Source organism: Mastigoproctus giganteus, chromosome 7, assembly GCF_048544385.1.
Source record: "Mastigoproctus giganteus isolate SK-2022 chromosome 7, ASM4854438v1, whole genome shotgun sequence".
In the NCBI taxonomy this organism is placed as follows: domain Eukaryota; kingdom Metazoa; phylum Arthropoda; class Arachnida; order Uropygi; family Thelyphonidae; genus Mastigoproctus; species Mastigoproctus giganteus.
Window position 1 is genome coordinate 194,553,593 of NC_143581.1, and position 19,457 is coordinate 194,573,049.

Here is a 19,457-nt window from a genome sequence, read left to right on the forward strand (position 1 = left end):
TAGGCCACGGAAGCCTCATTTTAGGAATGACATAGATCTGTTGGAATGGGTGCAGAGAAGAGCAACAAGATTAGCGAGGGAACAAAAGGGTGCTCTTACCAAGAAAGGCTTCAGTTCTGCAGATTATGGTGTCTGGACTATGAAGACGAGGCACCTGTGAGGAAATCTGATTAAGGTGTTTAAGGCTTTGAATAGATTGTGTAATCTCAGTGCTGAGAGAATCTTTCCTCTTGTTCAGACTACACACATGATAGGACATAAATTCAAACTGAGGAAGAGTGGTTGCAGGATAGATGTGTGGAAGTTTATCTTCAGCCAGCAGGTAGTTGATTGTCAAAACAGGCTCCCATCTGGTGTTGTGGAAGTGGGTAGTCTGAATAAATTCAAGGAAGAACTAGACAAACTATTAGAGCTGATGGACAGGTGATGTTGGAAGGTTTTTTTTTTTTTTGTTGGTGCTGTATAAGCTTGCTTTCTTGCATGATTTGCCACTACCTACTAATACTAAAATTTTGCATTTTGATAAATTCAGAATTTGAAGTTTATCAAGGAATGATCAACTTCAAATATCATCATCTAAGTCAGGGATTCTCAAACTTTGTGATACCATGATTCCCAAATGAATCTGTGCACTCTTCCATAAATAAAACCATTATTTCATTTGGATTAGTGTTGAGCAAAAATAAATATAAATAATAACTTTTCCTTTTGATTTAAATGATTGCACTTTAATCAAGGCAGATTACAAAACTTTATTGATGTAATGGCTTTTCATGAATACACTTAAACATCTTGTAAAATAAATACATACACAAATATAAAAAAAAAGTTCATTTCATTCTAGAGCATAATAATACTTTGAAGAATACAATATCATTGGCAGTTCATAAACCCATAAGCTTAGTAATATTCAGCAGTTTGAGCTTGACTTCTATGCCCAAGGTAAATAAAAAAAAAAACGACTTCCCTTTAAGTTGTTTGTGATCCACAACCCCTGATTTAAGTGATAGTATACTGAAAGGACAGAATTCATGGGGTTCCAGGGCAGTGCAACACTGTCACTCCTCTTGCTCTCACTAGTGGATGAACCCACTGTTTGGTAGATATATAGGTACACTGCATTCACGTAGATGGTAATTCAATGTCAGTATGGATAAACATCATGAGTTAAGTCTTTGAAAGAGGGATGATAGTGGGTGCCCGATGCATGGGTCACTCTATCGCAGAGGTGGTACAGAAATTGCACTATCTCTGTTCAGCAGTATCAAGAGTGTATCAGGAATATGCCATTTCCATCGTGGACAGTGCTGTGGGTGGAAAAAGGTGCTGGATGAACACTGCCGTCGACATCTGTCTCGCATTGTTTCAGCCAACCAGAGAGCAACAGTGGCACAAACCACTGTTGACTTGAACAAGGGAGGTGCCAGAAACATCTCCACAAAGACTATCAGGTGATCATTAGCTGCAATAGGCTATGGGAGCTGCCAACCCACCAGAGTCCCATTGCTAACACTATGACACAGGACTCTACACCTCAAGTGGGCGAAAGAAGAGACACTGGACCTTGGATGACTGGAGATGGGTCTCCTGATCTGATGAGCCCCATTTACAGTTATTTCAAGCAGATGGGAGTTACAGTTATTTTGAACAGATTGCATATCTGGCAGAAACCGTACAAAGCTGTGTACTTGTCATGTCAACAAGGAGCTGTTCAGGTAGGTGAATGGACAGTAATGGCCTGGGGTGTGTTCAGCTGGCACACATTGGGACCCCTGATATGTCTAGATGTATGTGGAACGCTTTCATGAATTGGATTCAATGCCTCACTGTATGACTCCCTTATCCTGGCGAAAGGTGGGCCTACACGTTACTAGGTAGGTATCCCATGATTTCTGTCCACTCAGTGTATGCTATAGGTTTTTGTCCCCCCCCCCAAAAAAAAGCATAAAGGAAATTGACACTATGTTTAAGTGATTTCACCATTCATTCTGTTGCCAATTTGATGAGCAGACTGGGCCCTCTTCCCTCATAATTAGTCCTCTAAGTCTACTTTGAGATTAAAATAACTTGAAAGAAATAATGCTCAATATAGTTGCACTAGTTTCTAACTCCGTTTGTCTGATAGTTAAGGTACTGATGTACAGCATGGGTTGATATACTTGAAACTGGAGTACTGTGACATTTTTTGTGGATTGTGTTGCTTTATACTTCCTTGTTTAGTACTTCATGTACATGTTATACAGAAAGACTGTACTGAAATAATCACATGAAACCAAAATTTTTTTTGTGTAACGCAAATATGGATTCCCCCAAAGTGTGCTGGCCCTGACATAGATATAACTGCCATTCCTCCTCACCATGCAGAAAAGTTTGGGTCTATCTGGGGCAAAGGAATTTTCACGTCCCCACGCGTGCGCACACGCACACACAGTGCTCGGCTCCACATAAGTCATAGTCATCTAACACATTCCTTTTTGCTGAGGGCGGACGACCCACCTATGTGTGAGACGTATAACACTATTTTAATTATTTGTCACATTTTTATAGAACCACGTTTATTTTTTAGGGATTTTAATAATCTGGCTGAACCATCTACACTCAGTCAAGTTTTAGGTGACAGAGACAACATGTCTGACGTTTTTAATTTTTACACTCAATCAATTTATATAGAAAGATTTAAGTTTATATTTTTTATTTACCTTTATACTGGAGTATATCATGTTTACCTTCTTGACGTGGTAGCCAGTTTATAGGCTACCAAACTTCTTTTTTTTTTGTATCGGCTTTAATTTTGACTTGGCACATTATGGCCTTAGTTGCCAATGCTCCATTAAACACTAAACCAACCAATCAACCAACCAACACACACACACACCACGATCAACTTGGTCTTGATTATAATTTTCCTTCCACAAAATGGTGTTTCATCCTGCAAAACAGGCAACTGACTCATATGCTGTGAATATTTTATGCCACTAGTAAAATGTTTATAGTGAAAATGCCTTACCATCGGGAGATCAGTATTAATGAACACAATCTAAAAAAATAGATAAATAATAATAATATTTTGTACTTTTATCAGTACAAAAAGAAAAGTATTCAGAAGTTTTAAAATAGTCATAAGATGTCACCACTTGCAATTTTCCAGAACACTTGTTGATGAGATGCTATATCATTATAGGATTCAGCTGGAAATGCTGTGACAAAAGATATTTAAATACGTGGATTTAAATACATAAGTGTATTTAAAAGAATTTTCCTATTCAGAATTATGAAAATGAGATTCTTTCATTATTTCAATTTTGATATCAATTTTCAATAGTATTTTGGTTATAAAATTAAAGGGTAATCAAGAAGTTTTGGGTACTATTCCCTGTCATCATATACTGGACATTCAAAGCTGTGACACCAAAATTATTTCCTTGAGACTTCATACAGTAAGTCCAGTGTTGTATGTATGAAGTTAATACTCATTCATATAAATTGCTGCCATTGGAATCATTTTTAAGGTCTCTGTTTTCTGTCATCTTCTTCAGTACACCTAGTGATTTTGTTGGATCCCAGAAATCTCCACTCTTTCAGTGCAAATTTTTGTTTTAGGAACGAGACAAAAGCACACTGTGCTACATCTGAAGAATACAGAAAGTGTGAGACTACAGCCACGTTGCTGTTGGCTCCTGGCCAGAAATTGTTGGTGTGAGCAGCTCCATTTGAATTTCAAGTGTAAGTTGATCATATTTTTTGACAGTGATGGAATTGTGCATAAATAACACTACTCTGCATTTTGAAAAAAATTCATTGGTGTTTTCTCAGAAAAGAGTATTTATAATCATTTTCTAATGCTGATATCAAAAATGACTTCTGTTTGTTTCCATCACATCAGATGCCTTCAAAAACAGCCGACCGGGCTAGCCGAGTGGGTAAAGTACCTGCCCGGCAACCCAAAGGTCGCAGGTTCGATTCCCGCCTGGGGCTTGGATCAAAGTACTGCAAAAAAAAAAAACCTTGGGAGGTGCAATATGGCCACAGAAGCCGATGCGCCAACAACTACCAAATCAATCAATCAAATCAAATCAAGCCTTCAAAAATCCCAAGAGAAAATTTGATTTTTCACAAACTTTTATTAATTTTGGCAGAATTTGTGCACTGAAATTATAACAAAATGCTACTTTTACCAGACTTCTATATTTAAATGCATGTTGAAAACAATATTTAAAAAGGCAGTGTCGTAAAAGGTCCACTAACCTCTCATTTTAAAAACTGATCTATGATGGGTCAAATTTTCGTTTCTTCGATCTTCTTGCAGATCCTGTTGTTTACAGTTCCTCTTCAGCATCCAGCAATAGTCAGTCATCATGTTGACATTCCACCTTCCCCCTGGTACCTTATCTCCATTTCTTTAATGTCCTGGTGAAACCTCTCTCACTATTCTTCACTAACACTTGAGATTTTCTGGGAAGTAGTCGATGCAGGAGTATAAAAAATGTACCTTGACATTCATGTTATAGCCCAGCTTCTTGAAGTTTGCCAACATATTTTTGTTGTCTGGATCCTTGTTGTTCCCTAAGAAGTTCTTAGCAACAAGACCTGAAGCAAATCCATGCCTGTTTTTTCTCTTTTATTCATAGTTCCTTCAAAATCTCAGTCCCTCATCAGTTTGCAAATTTGAGGTCAAACAAAAATACCTCTCTGAAATAAGCACAGCACATTTTTTACAAATTTTGTAATATCTTGTCTTTGCTTGAGGACTAACTTGCACAAATATAAAAATAAGTTTGGATTGCTCAAACAGTTGCATGAAGACATTTTACTTATTTTTCAGCACACGTTTGACACGATAATCTCAAAAATAAACACTGCTGCATGGAGCTCTCAAAGTCAACATGTTTAAAGATTTAGTTTACAAATTCCCAGAATTTACTCCTAACTTCATATATTAAATAATACATCTCATAACATTGACTTAAATGATTTGTGAAAAAATGCTGGAATCAATGTAAAAAAACTGAGTTAAAAACAGCTATTAGTTTACAAACATTGAAAACCATGCAGAGTGGTATAGAGACACTCCCCGACTTATGGAAATTTGACTTTACGCAAGTTTTTGCTGGCTGGTGCAAACTTAAAAAAAATCACGGAAACATATTCCTATATTCTGCAGGAATAAATGGAGATATTGTGAAAATATATGTGTAATCCGATAACACTTTTTTTTTTTCTTTTTTTTTTTTGATAATTCATTCCAAGACCTCGAAAGTTGAAATTTTCGCTATATAACTAAGCTATTTATCTCCCTAAAAGGTCGTTTTTATAATGGAAATTGGACTACACTTTCATTGTTATCATATGTTCCGTTATAAGAATCAATTTTGAATGCCTTTATTGATATTTTTCTAAAACACATTTCTAGAGGTCACTACCATAAAAAAATAAAAACAATTTGCACTTTCCAGTTTATTGGGTGTTTCTGTTAGCGCAAATAAACAGGTAGTAAACTCAACCTTATTGCATTTGCGATAATGCCGATAACTGGAATTGTGTGGGTTTTTATGTCGTGGTATTATGGTGAAATGAGTTCCCCTTCACTGAAATCTTCAATCATATATAAAACATAATAAATTTTCAGAATCTTCCCTTCATTCCTATTTACTTATTACAATGGTGAAGGGAAAGGGACCAATGGAAAGTGAAAGTGCTGGCAGTCCTAGGAAACAAAACAAAATTGATTTAGAAATGAAGATTATTAATTAAGTACGAAGCAGGACCAAGTTTGTCGTCAATTGCATGGAATTAGGTCTCCCTGCTTCAACAGTGAATACTATTTTAAGGGACAGTGCACCTATAAAACAACATGTTAAAGGATCAATGCATTTAAGATCAACACACAAAACAGCATTCAGGTGCTATATCGAAGATGGAAAGCTTTTAATAATATGGCTGGAAAATCAGGTTCGGAAGCGAGAACCCCTAAGTCTAATGGCCATTCAAGCAAAAGCAAGAAGTATTTATGAAGATATTAAAGATAAGTATGGCGAGCCTCAAGCCAAGTTTGTGGCAAGCAATGAGTGGTTTAATAGGTTCAAGCATTGCACTGGTTTCCACAGCATTAAAGTATGCAGTGAATTTGCCAGTGACAATTCTGCAGCTGCAGAGAAATTTTGTGATGTGTTGAAAAAAAATCCCTTCTAAATCTCTGCAGCAGCATACTTATCATCTGGAGACTGATTCTGGCAACAATGCTTGAAAGGTAAAACTTGCTGACATTATGCTTGTACCCTCTTATTTTTGTAATTTTAAAATTTTTGTAATTGCACACTTTTGTAATTAATTTTTCCTGTGCACGAGATAAAAAAAAAAAAATTGAATAAATAATTCTATTTACATGTTTGTTGAACATTTATTTTTTGCTTCAATCAAATTCAGCACATATAGTTGTGAGTGCTTCATAAGCATTTTGGGAAATTCAAACTTACATAGAGTTCCACAGAATGCAACCCTTACGTGAGTCAGGGAGTGACTAAATTGTTCCACTGCGTGAAACTGCCAATCATTAATTCCACAAAGAAATTCTTCAGTGGATACTGCAGAATTTTGTAGCACAGGAGTACTTTTTGTACTGGTGAATGTTTGAAAAATTGTGTACTGAAGATTGGATACTGCTTGTGTCAGTTAAAATGTGTGGTAATTTCTGGCAAGGAGTAACGTGACCGCTACACCTTGTTCTTTAGACGTAGCTCATTGTGATTTCTTCCCTAAATGTTTTCACTTAAAAGGGCACAGATTTGATAACATTTCAATGATTCTTGGGGGAAAAAAATTATAAGCTGTGCTGATGAAGACAAGTCCAGCAATTCTGCCACTGTTGAGAATGCTCCTAACAGCAGTAGAATTGCTGAACTCGCTGTATCAAGTCTTGAGGGAAACCAATTTCATTGTGATAACCTGAAATATCCAGTGACAGAATTTGATTTTTTTAAATATAATCTAAGAAAATTTTGACAAGACCTTATATAATAACCTTATAATCATAACATTTTAACTTTAACTCAGTTTTATAACAGTAATTTTTAGACTGAGTTGAACTGGATACCTTTTGAGGGAAAATGAAAGAAACTCGGTAGCATTTTTTTGTCATGGATAAACTTTGCTTGCAAGTATGATTCTAGGATTAATACAGCCCAAATAATAAAACTGTTATATATATCAAGAGAATGAAATGAATTCACTAATATACATTATTGCTTTCTGGGGATTGTTTTATCTTTCACAATTGTTCGCTTCAACCAAAATAAAGAACAAGCATATTAGCAAACATGAAAATTTGGTATTGGATCAATATTTCAGGGCAAGAACAAGAAACTTACAGGATTTAGGCAAAAATCATTTGTGCTTGTCAAAAAAATGCTTTTGCATCCAGTGAGTACCATGTAGTATACTATAATAAAGATATAACATGTTATAATTGCATTTTTCAGAATGTGTTTATGTAAGTAGAGACATTATCAGATAAACATTGGATGATGGAGGAACAAACACTATGACATAGACTAGAAATAAAAAATACCAATGGATATGTATTGTTTCCATCTTATCTTGAAATAAAATAGTGTACAGGAAAATGTGACACAGAAGATTTAAGAAATCAAGGCAAATAGAGATTAATACAGGTTGTATAAGGCAATGGTTAGGCCACACGTTGAGTACCACATGCAGTTCTGGAGGCCTCATTTTAGGAAGGATGTAGAGCTGCTGGAACAAGTACAGAGAAGGGCAACGAGATTGGTGAGGGGGGGGGGAACAAAGGGTTGGTTGCACTTATCAAGAAAGGCTTAAGTTCTGCAAATTGCAGCATCTGGAGATTAGTCACCTGTGAGGTGATCTGATACTATTTTATATAAGGCCTTGAATGGTTTGATCAAGTGCAATGCTGATGGGATTCTTCCTCTTGCTAAGATTACACACCTGAGGGGACATAAATTCAAATTGAGGAAACACAGTTGCAGAATAGATATGCAGAAATTTGCCTTTAGCCAGCAGGTGGTTGATTACTGGAACAAACATCCATCTGTTGTTGTGGAAGTTGGTAGCCTAAATAAATTCAATCTAGACAAACTTTTGGAGCGAAGAATGGATGGATACAATAGGAAGGGGTTTTTGTTTTTTTTGGCTGATGCTGTATAAGCATGCTTTCTTGTATCATAAGCCTCCATTAATGCTAATAATTAGCCAACTAGTGCCCTATATTCCAGCATATAAGTTGACCTTTAAAAGCAATAAAAAAAAAAAAACCCATTTAACATTAAAATTAACGTATACACTAAGAATACGTTATCCTAAGCTTGATTTAGAGGCACACACTTAAGGCTAGAAAGACATAAATGATTAATAACATTATCTTTACAATTTATTACAAATATTTTTTTTATAGAAAAATACATTGTTTCTTGCCTTTTAAAACCCAAAAATTTGCTCATCTTCATATGAAAACAGTTCTTGAAAAATTAACTATTTGAAATTTTCAGTTTCTCATAGCAAACATGCTTTCATATTGAGGCACTGTTTATAGAGAAACTAATTTGTACTCAAGAGGTAACAAGGAATGGCTACTTAATCAGAGCCCCTTCTGTACACATATAGTATCAAAAAGAGCAATGTTGTGTCATCATCTATGCCTGTAGGTTTCGGTTTTGTGACTTTCTACATATGAGAATACCATAACCCATTCTTTACAGTTTTAAAGTGCAGTGTAATAAAATGCCACAAGTTAAACTTTTAAAAGAAAAAGCAGAAATAATTAAATTAAAAAGTAGACATTGGTTCATAATAGAGGGGTTACCATATTACATCACTATGCGGGATTCAAAAGGTGACTGTAAAAGAAAGGGTTCGACTTATAGTGAATGTATAAGTAAGCACGAATTTGAAGCAAAAAAATAAGTAGACTTTTACACTGGAATATATGATAATTATTAAAGTTTAATGTTCAGCAAAGTAAATTATGCATTAGCACTCTGAGCATAAAATCCCAGGTTGATCTTCACCTTATTTATAATGACCTATGGCATATCAGTAACACTCATTTGATTACCATAAACAGTTTTCTAGAGCAGCAATTCCCAACCTATGCAAGGCAAAAAAAAAAAAAAAAAAAGTAATATTTGCCCTATTGTTATTATTATTTAAAAAAGTAGTAAACTTAAACGGTTGGAAATCTGTGTCTTAGAAGTTAAAGTGTAGGGAAAGTTTGATCTATCTTTATTAACTTACTTTTAAATTTTCACTTTTTTAACTGTTCTGTATAAAACATTGCTTACTCATTTGAGTTTAGATTCTGGGAACTTCATGTTTGGGAAAGATATATATAAAATTGTATTGACTAGAATAATACTGTCTATACCAAATTTTTATTATTTTAAATAAGACTGTTTAATAATAGAACCTTGAAAATTAGTGTTCTATCAATATTTGGAAGGTATGAATTAAGGAAACTAATCTACAGTTTTGCTAATCATTATGTTATATATCATTTACATGCCAGCTCATGAAGAAGTATAGCATCCAATCATGTAATTTAAACATTTCATATTTCATCTTTTTTTGTAATTTATTATGTAATATTCTGCACTAATTTTAACTTGTTTAAAACACTTTATCACCACACTGAATAAGACTGTTCTGAACAATAATTGACAGAACACCATTGCAGAGTTGTGTTATAATCGACAAATGCCCTTTAGTCTTTACATGAGGTCTTAACTAGTTTAAACATAAACCTTAACCTGATTCTGAACGAGTGCTTGTTAAATGGAAAATTCTACTCTAAGTCAGCATGGTTGTTTAAAAACAGGCTTTTCAATCAAATACTTAAACAGAGACACTGTGCCAAATATGCTATGGGAATACCCACTGAGATAGTTACCATAAATAGGACAATGTTGAGAAACAAACTGCATGCTAGGATTAAACTTTAAAGTGTCTGGAGCTTTGCCCAGACACAATAGCAGGGAGTACATGTGGGAGCTTTTGTCTTCAGAAAGATTTCCCAGAACTCATGGGATATAATTTTTCTCAGCATGGTCTGTACTTGTTAATAGGAGAGACTGTTTTACAGGGTGGGATATGAATAAATAGAAGATATGCAAGAATATTTGCTGATGCTATCGAAGCGAAACTCTGGGAGGTAATATAAGAGAAATGAAAAAGCATAAGAGAAATGAAAAAGTGTTAAAATCCAGAGATTGTTTTTTTTTTTTTTTTTTAAAGAAAAGTTCAAATGGATGGAATAGAGCATTAATTGTCTTAATATATATAAAATGGAAAGAAATCTGAACATGTAAATTTTACTCCTTGCCTATACCAGGTAAAAATCTATGTAACTGTGTCATAGAGAAGAGGGCTACAAGTATTGTTAATGTAACCTTCGGTAAGAACATTCGGATATTAAGTCAAAAACCAGTAGACACAGATTGCCAGTATAATAGTGAATTAGTCTGGTGTGACATAAACATTGGAAAAATAAAAATGAGAGTTGGAGTCTATTATAGGCCAAATGACTGTGATGAGTATAATGGAACAACTATACAGACAAATATCATGAGCCAGTAAATTAAATGTCTTTTCATGGGAAATTTTAAATTTTCAGATATTGATTGGAACTTTTGAAAGACTTGGGTTATGTAAATTGCAATCTCTGAAAACCAGGCATCTGTGATGTGAACTAATTGAAGTGTATAAGGCTTTAAAAGGTTAAGGAAACTAAATGCTAATAGCACATTTATTCTCTCAGATGACATACATACACAAGAGACATAAATTTAAAAAGGATAGTTGCAGAATAGATGTATAGAAATTTGTAGGCAAATTTCTATACATCTGATGGAAGTATAGAAATTTTTTCTATACCTGATGGAAGTTTATTCCTTGTGGAATAAACTTCCATCAGGTGTTTGGAGATGGGTAGCTTGAATCAATTTAAGGAAGGTTTGGACAGATTATTAGAAAGAAATTCTATACTAACCAACAGTAACACTAAACAGAAGATGAAAATATCTAATGTTTCCATTAAGACATACACTGAGTGATCACTGAATTATGACCACCTACCTAATACTTCGTAGGTCCTCCTTTTGCCCTCAGTACAGCAGCTATCGAACGTGGCATTGATTCAACAAGATGTCGGAAGCGTTCTAGAGGTATGGCCAACCAAGATGTGTGTAATGTGGTCAGCAATGCAGGTATGGAGGTAACTGGTGTATCCAGACATCTGATATGCCTTTCCATAGTGAACTACAAGTGCTCTATGGGATTGATATCAGGGGAGTAAATAACGTGACTCATTCGACCAGCACACCTTCTAACGTCCAGCTTGCATGCTCTTTGCACCAGGCAAGGCTTTTATGCTAATGAACATTGGTTAGGAAAGGATGCCATAGGGGTCGTCTGTTGGTATAGCCCATACATGCAAGCATGCGATGCATGGTCATGCCAGATATTGTTCCGGATTGGCCCATGTTGTATTGGGTAGTCAACTCTCCAACAGTGCTGCGCTTGTTCACCGGTACGAGTCGTCGGACCCAGTGCTCACCTCTAACATTGACCTTTGTGGTTTTTCCGTCGGGTCGCTGTTTGGCCATTTTGATGCAAATCCTGGTACACTTAACTATGGTGGCTCTCGAACACCCCACCAGTTCAGCCGGTTGGGAAATCGAGGCACCAGCTCGTCGAGCTCCCACACGCTGTCCTTTATCAAATTCTGATAAATCCTTCCTTTTACGGTGCCTCCGTAGCCAGGAGCAGCAGTGCGTAGCACACGCTTCTTGATTAGACCAGGGTTCGAGCCCATGACCACCGAATACGGAGGATGTGGAAAGGTCAGGGAATGACCACCGCATATTCCCGGAGCAATATGGCCTTAGTCGCTAATGCTCCTAAAAACCAAAATAACAACAACAACCTTCCTTTTACCCATCACACTCAGAATTTTACTACCTACTGAATCACTGACACCTTATCTATGCTACGTAGGTCGACTAACTCTGCACTCTCGTACCTCATGTGGTCAACGGGTCGCATTCAATTTTCACAGGGGTGGTCATAATTCTGTGATCACTGAGTGTATTATGGTATCAAACATGTCTTAAGGGGAATAAAATGTCTGCATAAAAATGGCACATCTGCAGTGAAAACTTGAAACTGCTTTTAAGGTTAAACTTAAACAGAGCCGTATCTTACCACCACTTCTATTTTATAATTTTCATGGACCATAACATGCTGAGAAAGTGTAGCATGAAGATGTAATTAGTTTATTATTGTATGCAGATGATATTATGGCGTTAAATGGTACCTTGAAAAACCGTCAAGAATTTCCGAATAAATTAGATATAAAGGTTGTAAAAAATAATTTGGCAGAAGTTTCTAGTCACCTGTACTTTGTAAGATTTAAAGTACTGCTTTACACATGGATTTTTTTTAAAAAAAGATTAATAAACTTATAACTACTTGTATAGCATTTATAAGTTTATTATTAAACTTATAACATTTACAAGCACACGTTCTCAAATATATTTCAATAAAGTTAATAAAAAGAAGAAGAAAATGCTTATACTTGGATTTGACCATGCATACCTCCAAAGTAACAAAACAAACACAAAATTTTTATCCATAACACTATTGGTGCAATTGTAATCATTCAGCTTATAATAAACTGATTTACAATGTCAGTTAGTCATTTATACAAATGCATTGATTACTTAATTATGTATTTAAAAATAACTCATTAAAGTCAAATTATGGTTAATTTTATAAACTTGATTCCTGGCAAGACCTTTTGAATGATATATGGTTTATCTTTGAAGATGAAAAACTCCAGACCAATATCATGAACAAGCAGATCAAGATATTTTTGTTAATGTGTAAGATTAAATAAAAAAATCAGACACAATAAACTACAGAATAACAAAGAAGGAAATGTAGTAAAGCAGTAAAATTCATTTGGAGCAAAAGTGAAATTAGCAAAAAGATAAAAATTTATAGTTTTTAAGCCTATTTTAATCTATGGTGCTGAGAGCTAGGTACAAAATAAAGGGATTGATCCAAAATTTGAATATTCAGAAATGTGCATTTTAAGGGAAAAAAAAATGGAATTAACAAGTTGAATCACCAACAAGACCATATTGCAAATGAAGAAATAAAAGGGAGGGGAAAAAACCATAGTAACTAATACCTAACCAAAGTAAAAGAAGCAAACTTAAGGTGGTACAGGCAGATAGAAAGGGTAGGAGAAGGGAGTACTGTTTAACATATATTCTAAGAATTGAATATCTGCGGGAAAAAAAGGAATCGAATAGTATTAGGCCCAGTGGCAGACCAAGAGGAAGGTAGATCAAGTGTGCCAAGCAAGCAAACACAATTTTCTTATATGAAATAAGATAATATGGCTGATATCAATCCCGAAGGATTGATTTCTACTATCATAATGATCTGTGCACCTACTGAATATAACATATTTGATTGATTGATGATGATTAATACATTCAAATTGTATTTGTATACAGGCTGTGAAGTAAAATTAATAATTAGATTTTAAAGGTTTCAAATACTACATTTTGGAATAGTTTAACCAAGGACATCATTCTCAGAGAAAGTCAAAATAAAAAAAATGTTTTTATTTAAAAAAAAAAAATAAAAAAAATATTTCTCCAAATTTATCTGAAATCTGTTTTCTGTTAAAATCAACCTTTTATCGAATGAACACCTTTTATTGATGGCAGGAATAGAACACAAAACACTGCATGGTTTTAAAAAGAACAATATTTTAATTGTCATCAGCGGTAGTAGTAGTAGCCAGTTTATACTCACAGCTATTACGTGTCACAAATTATTTACAAAATTTTAGCAGTGTTGTTGTACCTTACTTCCCACTGATAACCACAGTGAGAAGTAAGGTACAATAATTACAGCTGAGGACTGATAAATGATGGGATAACACTGATCATTAGTGTGGAGGGGGTACCTCTGTAGCCAGGTAGGCAGGAGCAGCAGTGAATAGCACACACTTCTTGATTAGACCGGGGTTCGAGCCCGTCACCACCAAATACAGAGGATGCAGAAAGGTTAGGGAATGACCACCACATATCCCCCTGGAACAACATGGCCTTAGTTGCTAATGCCCCTAAAAACCAAATAACAAGTCGGGAGGGAAGAAGAAATAAGCTTATGAATAAAGCTGTATTCTAATTTTTCCAGAGGATTTTCTCCATATTTCATTAGCAGAAAAATAATTATAAACACTTAAATAATGGAAATAGTCATAAAAATGTAGCTAATAATAGTAAAAAATTCAAACACCAAACTGTAAACTTATGAACACACACAGACATTCTACATACATACATATAGCATCTTATATCCACTACTTTCTACCACTGCAACTAATTAAACTACAGGTCAGTGTCTTGTATTCATCTTCTATTATTGTTGGATTACCTACATTTAAATTTCCATGGAATCCCTATAACAATATGTTTTCATTCTGTATTTAGGTTCTGATTCTCCACAGGCAGTCAGAAAACTTCTCTCTCTTTCTGATCAAACTAAAATACGACCCCATCAGCCACCACGTCATCATCATTCTTTATCTCCTTCACCTTCGCCAAATGCTGCTCGTCGAAGACACGATGGCCGACATGGCCATGGTCGTTCTCATAGTGATACAGCTAACACAACAGTTCTTCCAGTTGACTTGTCAGCAGAAAGTTCCAGTGTCACTGCACTAATTAATCTACCACTACGGAAATCGCAGACATCAGGTACTGTTACTTGTTTTGATATTGGTCAGAGTAATAAAAATACTTATTCACTTTTTTATGGCTAACTTAAAACTGTTTAATACAGATAAGATGTAAACACAGACTACATGTATTTACATTTTATCTTGTGTGTTTGAACAGTGTCATAGTTATTGTTTTTGGTTCATTAATATTCAATCAGTAATGAACTCAGTAATGAACTAATCAGATGTCGGCAAACCATTTAAATGCTTATTATAGTTGTAAGTTCCTTTTCATCTTTTATGGCGGAAAAAACTGTTTATTTTCTCTGATCACTTCTCAGAATGGTTATATTTCAGATTCTGGATAGTACACAAAGGCAGTTAGTTCTCTCTCTTGCCCTCTTTTTTTTTTTTTTTATCAAATCAGTTTATTAAATGCTCATTTTAAAGGCTTATAGAGGAGAAACAACTAACTGCATAGAGCTTTGAAATTTAGAATGAATAATAGTCAAGTAATGCATAAAGTAATGGTGCAAAAAGAGAGAAATAAAAGTTCTGAAAATTGCCATGAGGAGGAAAAAATGGTGCTGTACGTCATATAGCAGTGAATAGCTATACAACAGGTTTATTCACATCACAAATTATGCTTGTGTCAAATGTTAAAAGTTCATAAAACTCAGCAGTGCAACATTCTGGAATTGTACAAAATTGCCAGTTGTCATTCATAAAAATTTCCTTTAGTATCCAGCAGGTTGTTATGCAGTCATTTACACTGCCAGGGTTTTATCCCAGTACACTTTGCCCATCTAATAAACCCATAACCAAAAATCATGTAGATTGAAGTGAAGTGAGCAAGGTGATTAAGCAATTAGGAAATTTTTTCAGTCTTTGGGAGCCACATCATGAGACAACCATATCACTGGGTGAACAATATGCAGCATTTTTCCATCCAAGCAGTCTAACTTAAAGATTAGGAATAACATGTTGGGTAAGGAGTTCATTGTACATATTATATACTATGGCCATGATGAACCTACTCAAAGAAGAAGAAAGGGCCTATAATGAATATGGCAATGAAACTACAACACACAAATGGAATCCCTTCCCATATCTGACAAGTCTGGATGTTGGTGTTATCATTTAGTTGGGAGTATGCCTTGACAGTTCATTTCCATCCTAGCCAGAAACTGAAAATCCAGATGTTTCTCCAGATCACTTGACATCAGAAGTTTTTTATTCTCCCCCTCCCTTGATAGGGGAGAAAAGAAACAATGTTCGTGTAGGCTGTGACATTCAGCAATTGTTCCACCACTATTAGGGGACCTAATATGTGCACAGTGACACTTCCCATATCACACTTCCACCATTAGCATAGGACTGGACTAGGATTCATCAGTGACCAGGCAATCTTTTTCTGCTTATCAAATGTCTAGCATCATTACTGCTGTGACAAGAGTGAACTTGGTGAGGTCATCTGCTGCTGCACCCTATCTATGATAGACCCCCAACACATTTTGTATTCTGATATACTCCCTTTGCACATTGCTGTTATACTGTGCTGTCATTTGACCAATTATAGCCCATCTGTTAAACTGCACGGTTCTTTTCACTCTCCATCCATCTCTCGTGCCAACAAGGTGTCTGGACACAGGACTTAGCTGAATTATTATCAGTACACCTTAGACACTGTTGTGCCTAGTAGGGCAGTGGTGTTTGTGATACTTGCACCTGCAAGGCTGGCACAGACTCTCATACTGCACTCAAAAGTCACTGTGATTACACTGCTGGCCTATTTTGTTGCTGAATTATACACACATACGGTCTCTTTCTACTTGCTTTATATATCCTGATACTGGCACAATCTCTGCTGGAGTGGTTGAACTTGGATGGTGGGGTGTTGCCTAATAAAGTGGTCAGGCCAATATATGTAAATATGATCAATCATTATTTATCATTTTAGGTTAAGAAATGTTTCTTATTATATCCTTACTGAAAAGGTTTTTTATTTGAAAACACCAATATATATTTTACAGTATTTATTTTTTTGGTTATGCTCTTTAGGCTCTGTAACTTCAAGTGATAGTAGCAGCACAAGTAGTTATCCTCATCCAATGTATGATACAGACTCAGGTCACACATCAGCTAGCCTGGATAGTCACAGTAGTAGCTCATTAGGGTCTTCAAATTCTCCTCCTCAACAGAGGAATTCACATCTAGGTACAAAAACTTATGTTTCTTTACTTTATATTTTAGGAGAAATATACAACTTTTTTTAACCGTAAAGATTTCTCATCTTTGATTTCACGTACTTTAAATCTGAATGTATTTTAATCTGAATTTTTAAATCTGAGTGTAACATACCCAATAACTTTTTCCAGATTTCAGTCAAGTTTGCGATAAATTTTCAAAGCCATTAAGCGGTTATGCTCATCTTTAACGAGTATAGTGTATGCCAAACAGGTGATCTCTGTGTTTTGAGTTTTGTTTTGGTATTGGAGTGGTAGCCTATGTCCATGTTTTCTACAGTTTGTGCTGTTGCATACTCATCTAGTGTTTCTAAGATGTTTTAAATTAATTCCCCAATTATTTTCTCTTGAAAAAAGATATTGGATATAGGTCAACCTATGAGATTTGTATTTTGTGGGTATTGTTTTCTCTAAATGTGTTGGATGTCAGACTCTGGAATAAAAAAAAATTTTCCTTTCGTACGTGGAAAAGTTCAGAAGCAGTTCACTTCTCTTAGAATAGCTGATATTTCAGCTATTACTGCATTAGAAGATATATTGATGCATAGTAGGCTAAGTTGGCTAATATGTGTGGAGCAGATGGAATTCTGTTCTGATCTTTTTGAATAAAAGTTCATAACAGAATTTAGATTGAGGTGCTGCCTCTGTCACTTGTTTACTCCTGGCTTGGTGCCCCGAAGGGTTATGTATGGTCATCTTACCAGAATGTACCTTACAATAAAGAGCATTTGTGTATTTATTTATTTTAAGACATTCATTACAAAGTTCAAATTTCTAGAAAAACAACTGACTACATAGCTGTTTTCCTTCGGTGAGAAGAGAGTGCCGTCACACTGTAACTTCTCTTCCAAACTAAAATAACCTCATCGATAAAAACATAAAACGTGGGGTTAACATTTACAACATCACATGGTTATATCATCAAGAATATCATGATTCCCTCAATAATGCTGTAACCAAGTTTGACTGTAGAGTTCATTGGTTTTTAAAAACATTCAACAAAGTACCTGGAAATCTGCTTTTTTTTTTTTTTTTTTTAATATGGCATCAAGCTATGAAATAAAGGATTGATCAAAAATTAGAATGTTCAGAAATAAGTATTTTAAGAAAATTAATGGAACTAGTGGTATCAGGGGCAACAAATATCATGAATCAAGAAATAAAGCACCATGGGGGCAACAAATATCCAGTCAAAGGCAAGTGAAGCAAAGATTGTATGGCAAAGATGAAAGAAGTGAGATAAGCTAAGCAGACATTTAAAGCAAAAATGAATGGTGATAGGACAAGAGGTAGACTTAGAGGAAAGTGGATCAGTGATGTCAAGCAGGCATTAGAATATAAAAGGCTTACTCTGGCTAGGTTTAAGTATCTAATGAGAAATAGGATAGCACGGAAGAAAATAGTGAGTTGAAGGCTGAGTTCAAAACGATTGATTTCTGTTGTCATAGTGAGCTGTACATCTACTTTCAATGACAGATTTGGATGATGCAAATTTAACCATTTGTTTTTGTGATTAGCATTAATATTGTGAAATTGAAAAAAACAGAGTATGAATATAATTTTAGAATGTATAAAGAGCATGTAACTTTGATATGTAATCCTGCTGTGTTGTATGATATACATTAACTACACACTATAATTATTAACTTGAAAGAAATTTTTTGGAATGCCACTGTTGAAAAGACAGATCTGTATTAAAAAGGTTTTTTTTGGATTCTTATTTAAGTTAGCATGAATCTAATAATAATTGCTTAGAAATGAATCCAGACAAATACTATAGGGAATGACATAATTGCTCCCCTCCCCCCAACACACTTCTCAGTCATTATGGATCAAAATAAATAATTTTAATTGCATTTTCAGGTCTCATTGACCTAGACTAGTATTTTTTATGTATGTGCTCTGTTTTGGGGCATGATGCATTATTATCCATGCTCACAGAAATATTTTTTAAATCAGGTTTAATGATTATAGCTGTGAAATGAGAGATTCCATTCACAGTTTTATCTATCAACTGACACTTGTTCAATTTCATCAGATAGCATATTTTCTCACAGGTGTAGTTTTAGATTACATACAAAGGTTTGAGAACAGTCTTACTTAGTGATCTTAATATTATACAAAGAATAGATATTTTAAAATTATCTTGAGCAAAATTTCTTTTTTGAAAGCTTTTATGTCTCCTTAAATGAATTATTTATACAAATTTACAATGCAGCTCATATGTATTAAGGAGCATCTATTTTAGTATATGTCTAAATGCATTTACTTTAAGATTGCATTTTTTTTCTCCTTGTAGTTTGTCATTCATCATCTCCCACAGTGCGGCTAAGGTCTAAATGTGCCATGCCTAATGACTGGACATTGTTATCCTCTACAACAGGATTGCCAGGTGAGATGTCAAGGTAGTATTTAGGCAACCAGCCTGCAGTGTTAATGAT

At 34.9% G+C, this 19,457-nt stretch overlaps 1 protein-coding gene across 5 annotated transcripts in view; it reads left to right on the plus strand.

Annotated features, from left to right (window-relative positions):
* The window catches only part of LOC150083512 (rap guanine nucleotide exchange factor 2-like), a 471,197-nt gene that overhangs the window by 437,764 nt on the left and 13,976 nt on the right, over positions 1–19,457 (plus strand). For all 5 annotated transcript variants that reach the window (XM_090378045.1, XM_090378046.1, XM_090378048.1 and 2 more), the window contains 3 exons: positions 14,541–14,807; positions 16,832–16,987; positions 19,316–19,408. In XM_090378045.1, coding sequence (XP_090234171.1) covers positions 14,541–14,807; positions 16,832–16,987; positions 19,316–19,408 — 516 coding nt within the window. The remainder of the gene's footprint in view (positions 1–14,540; positions 14,808–16,831; positions 16,988–19,315; positions 19,409–19,457) is intronic.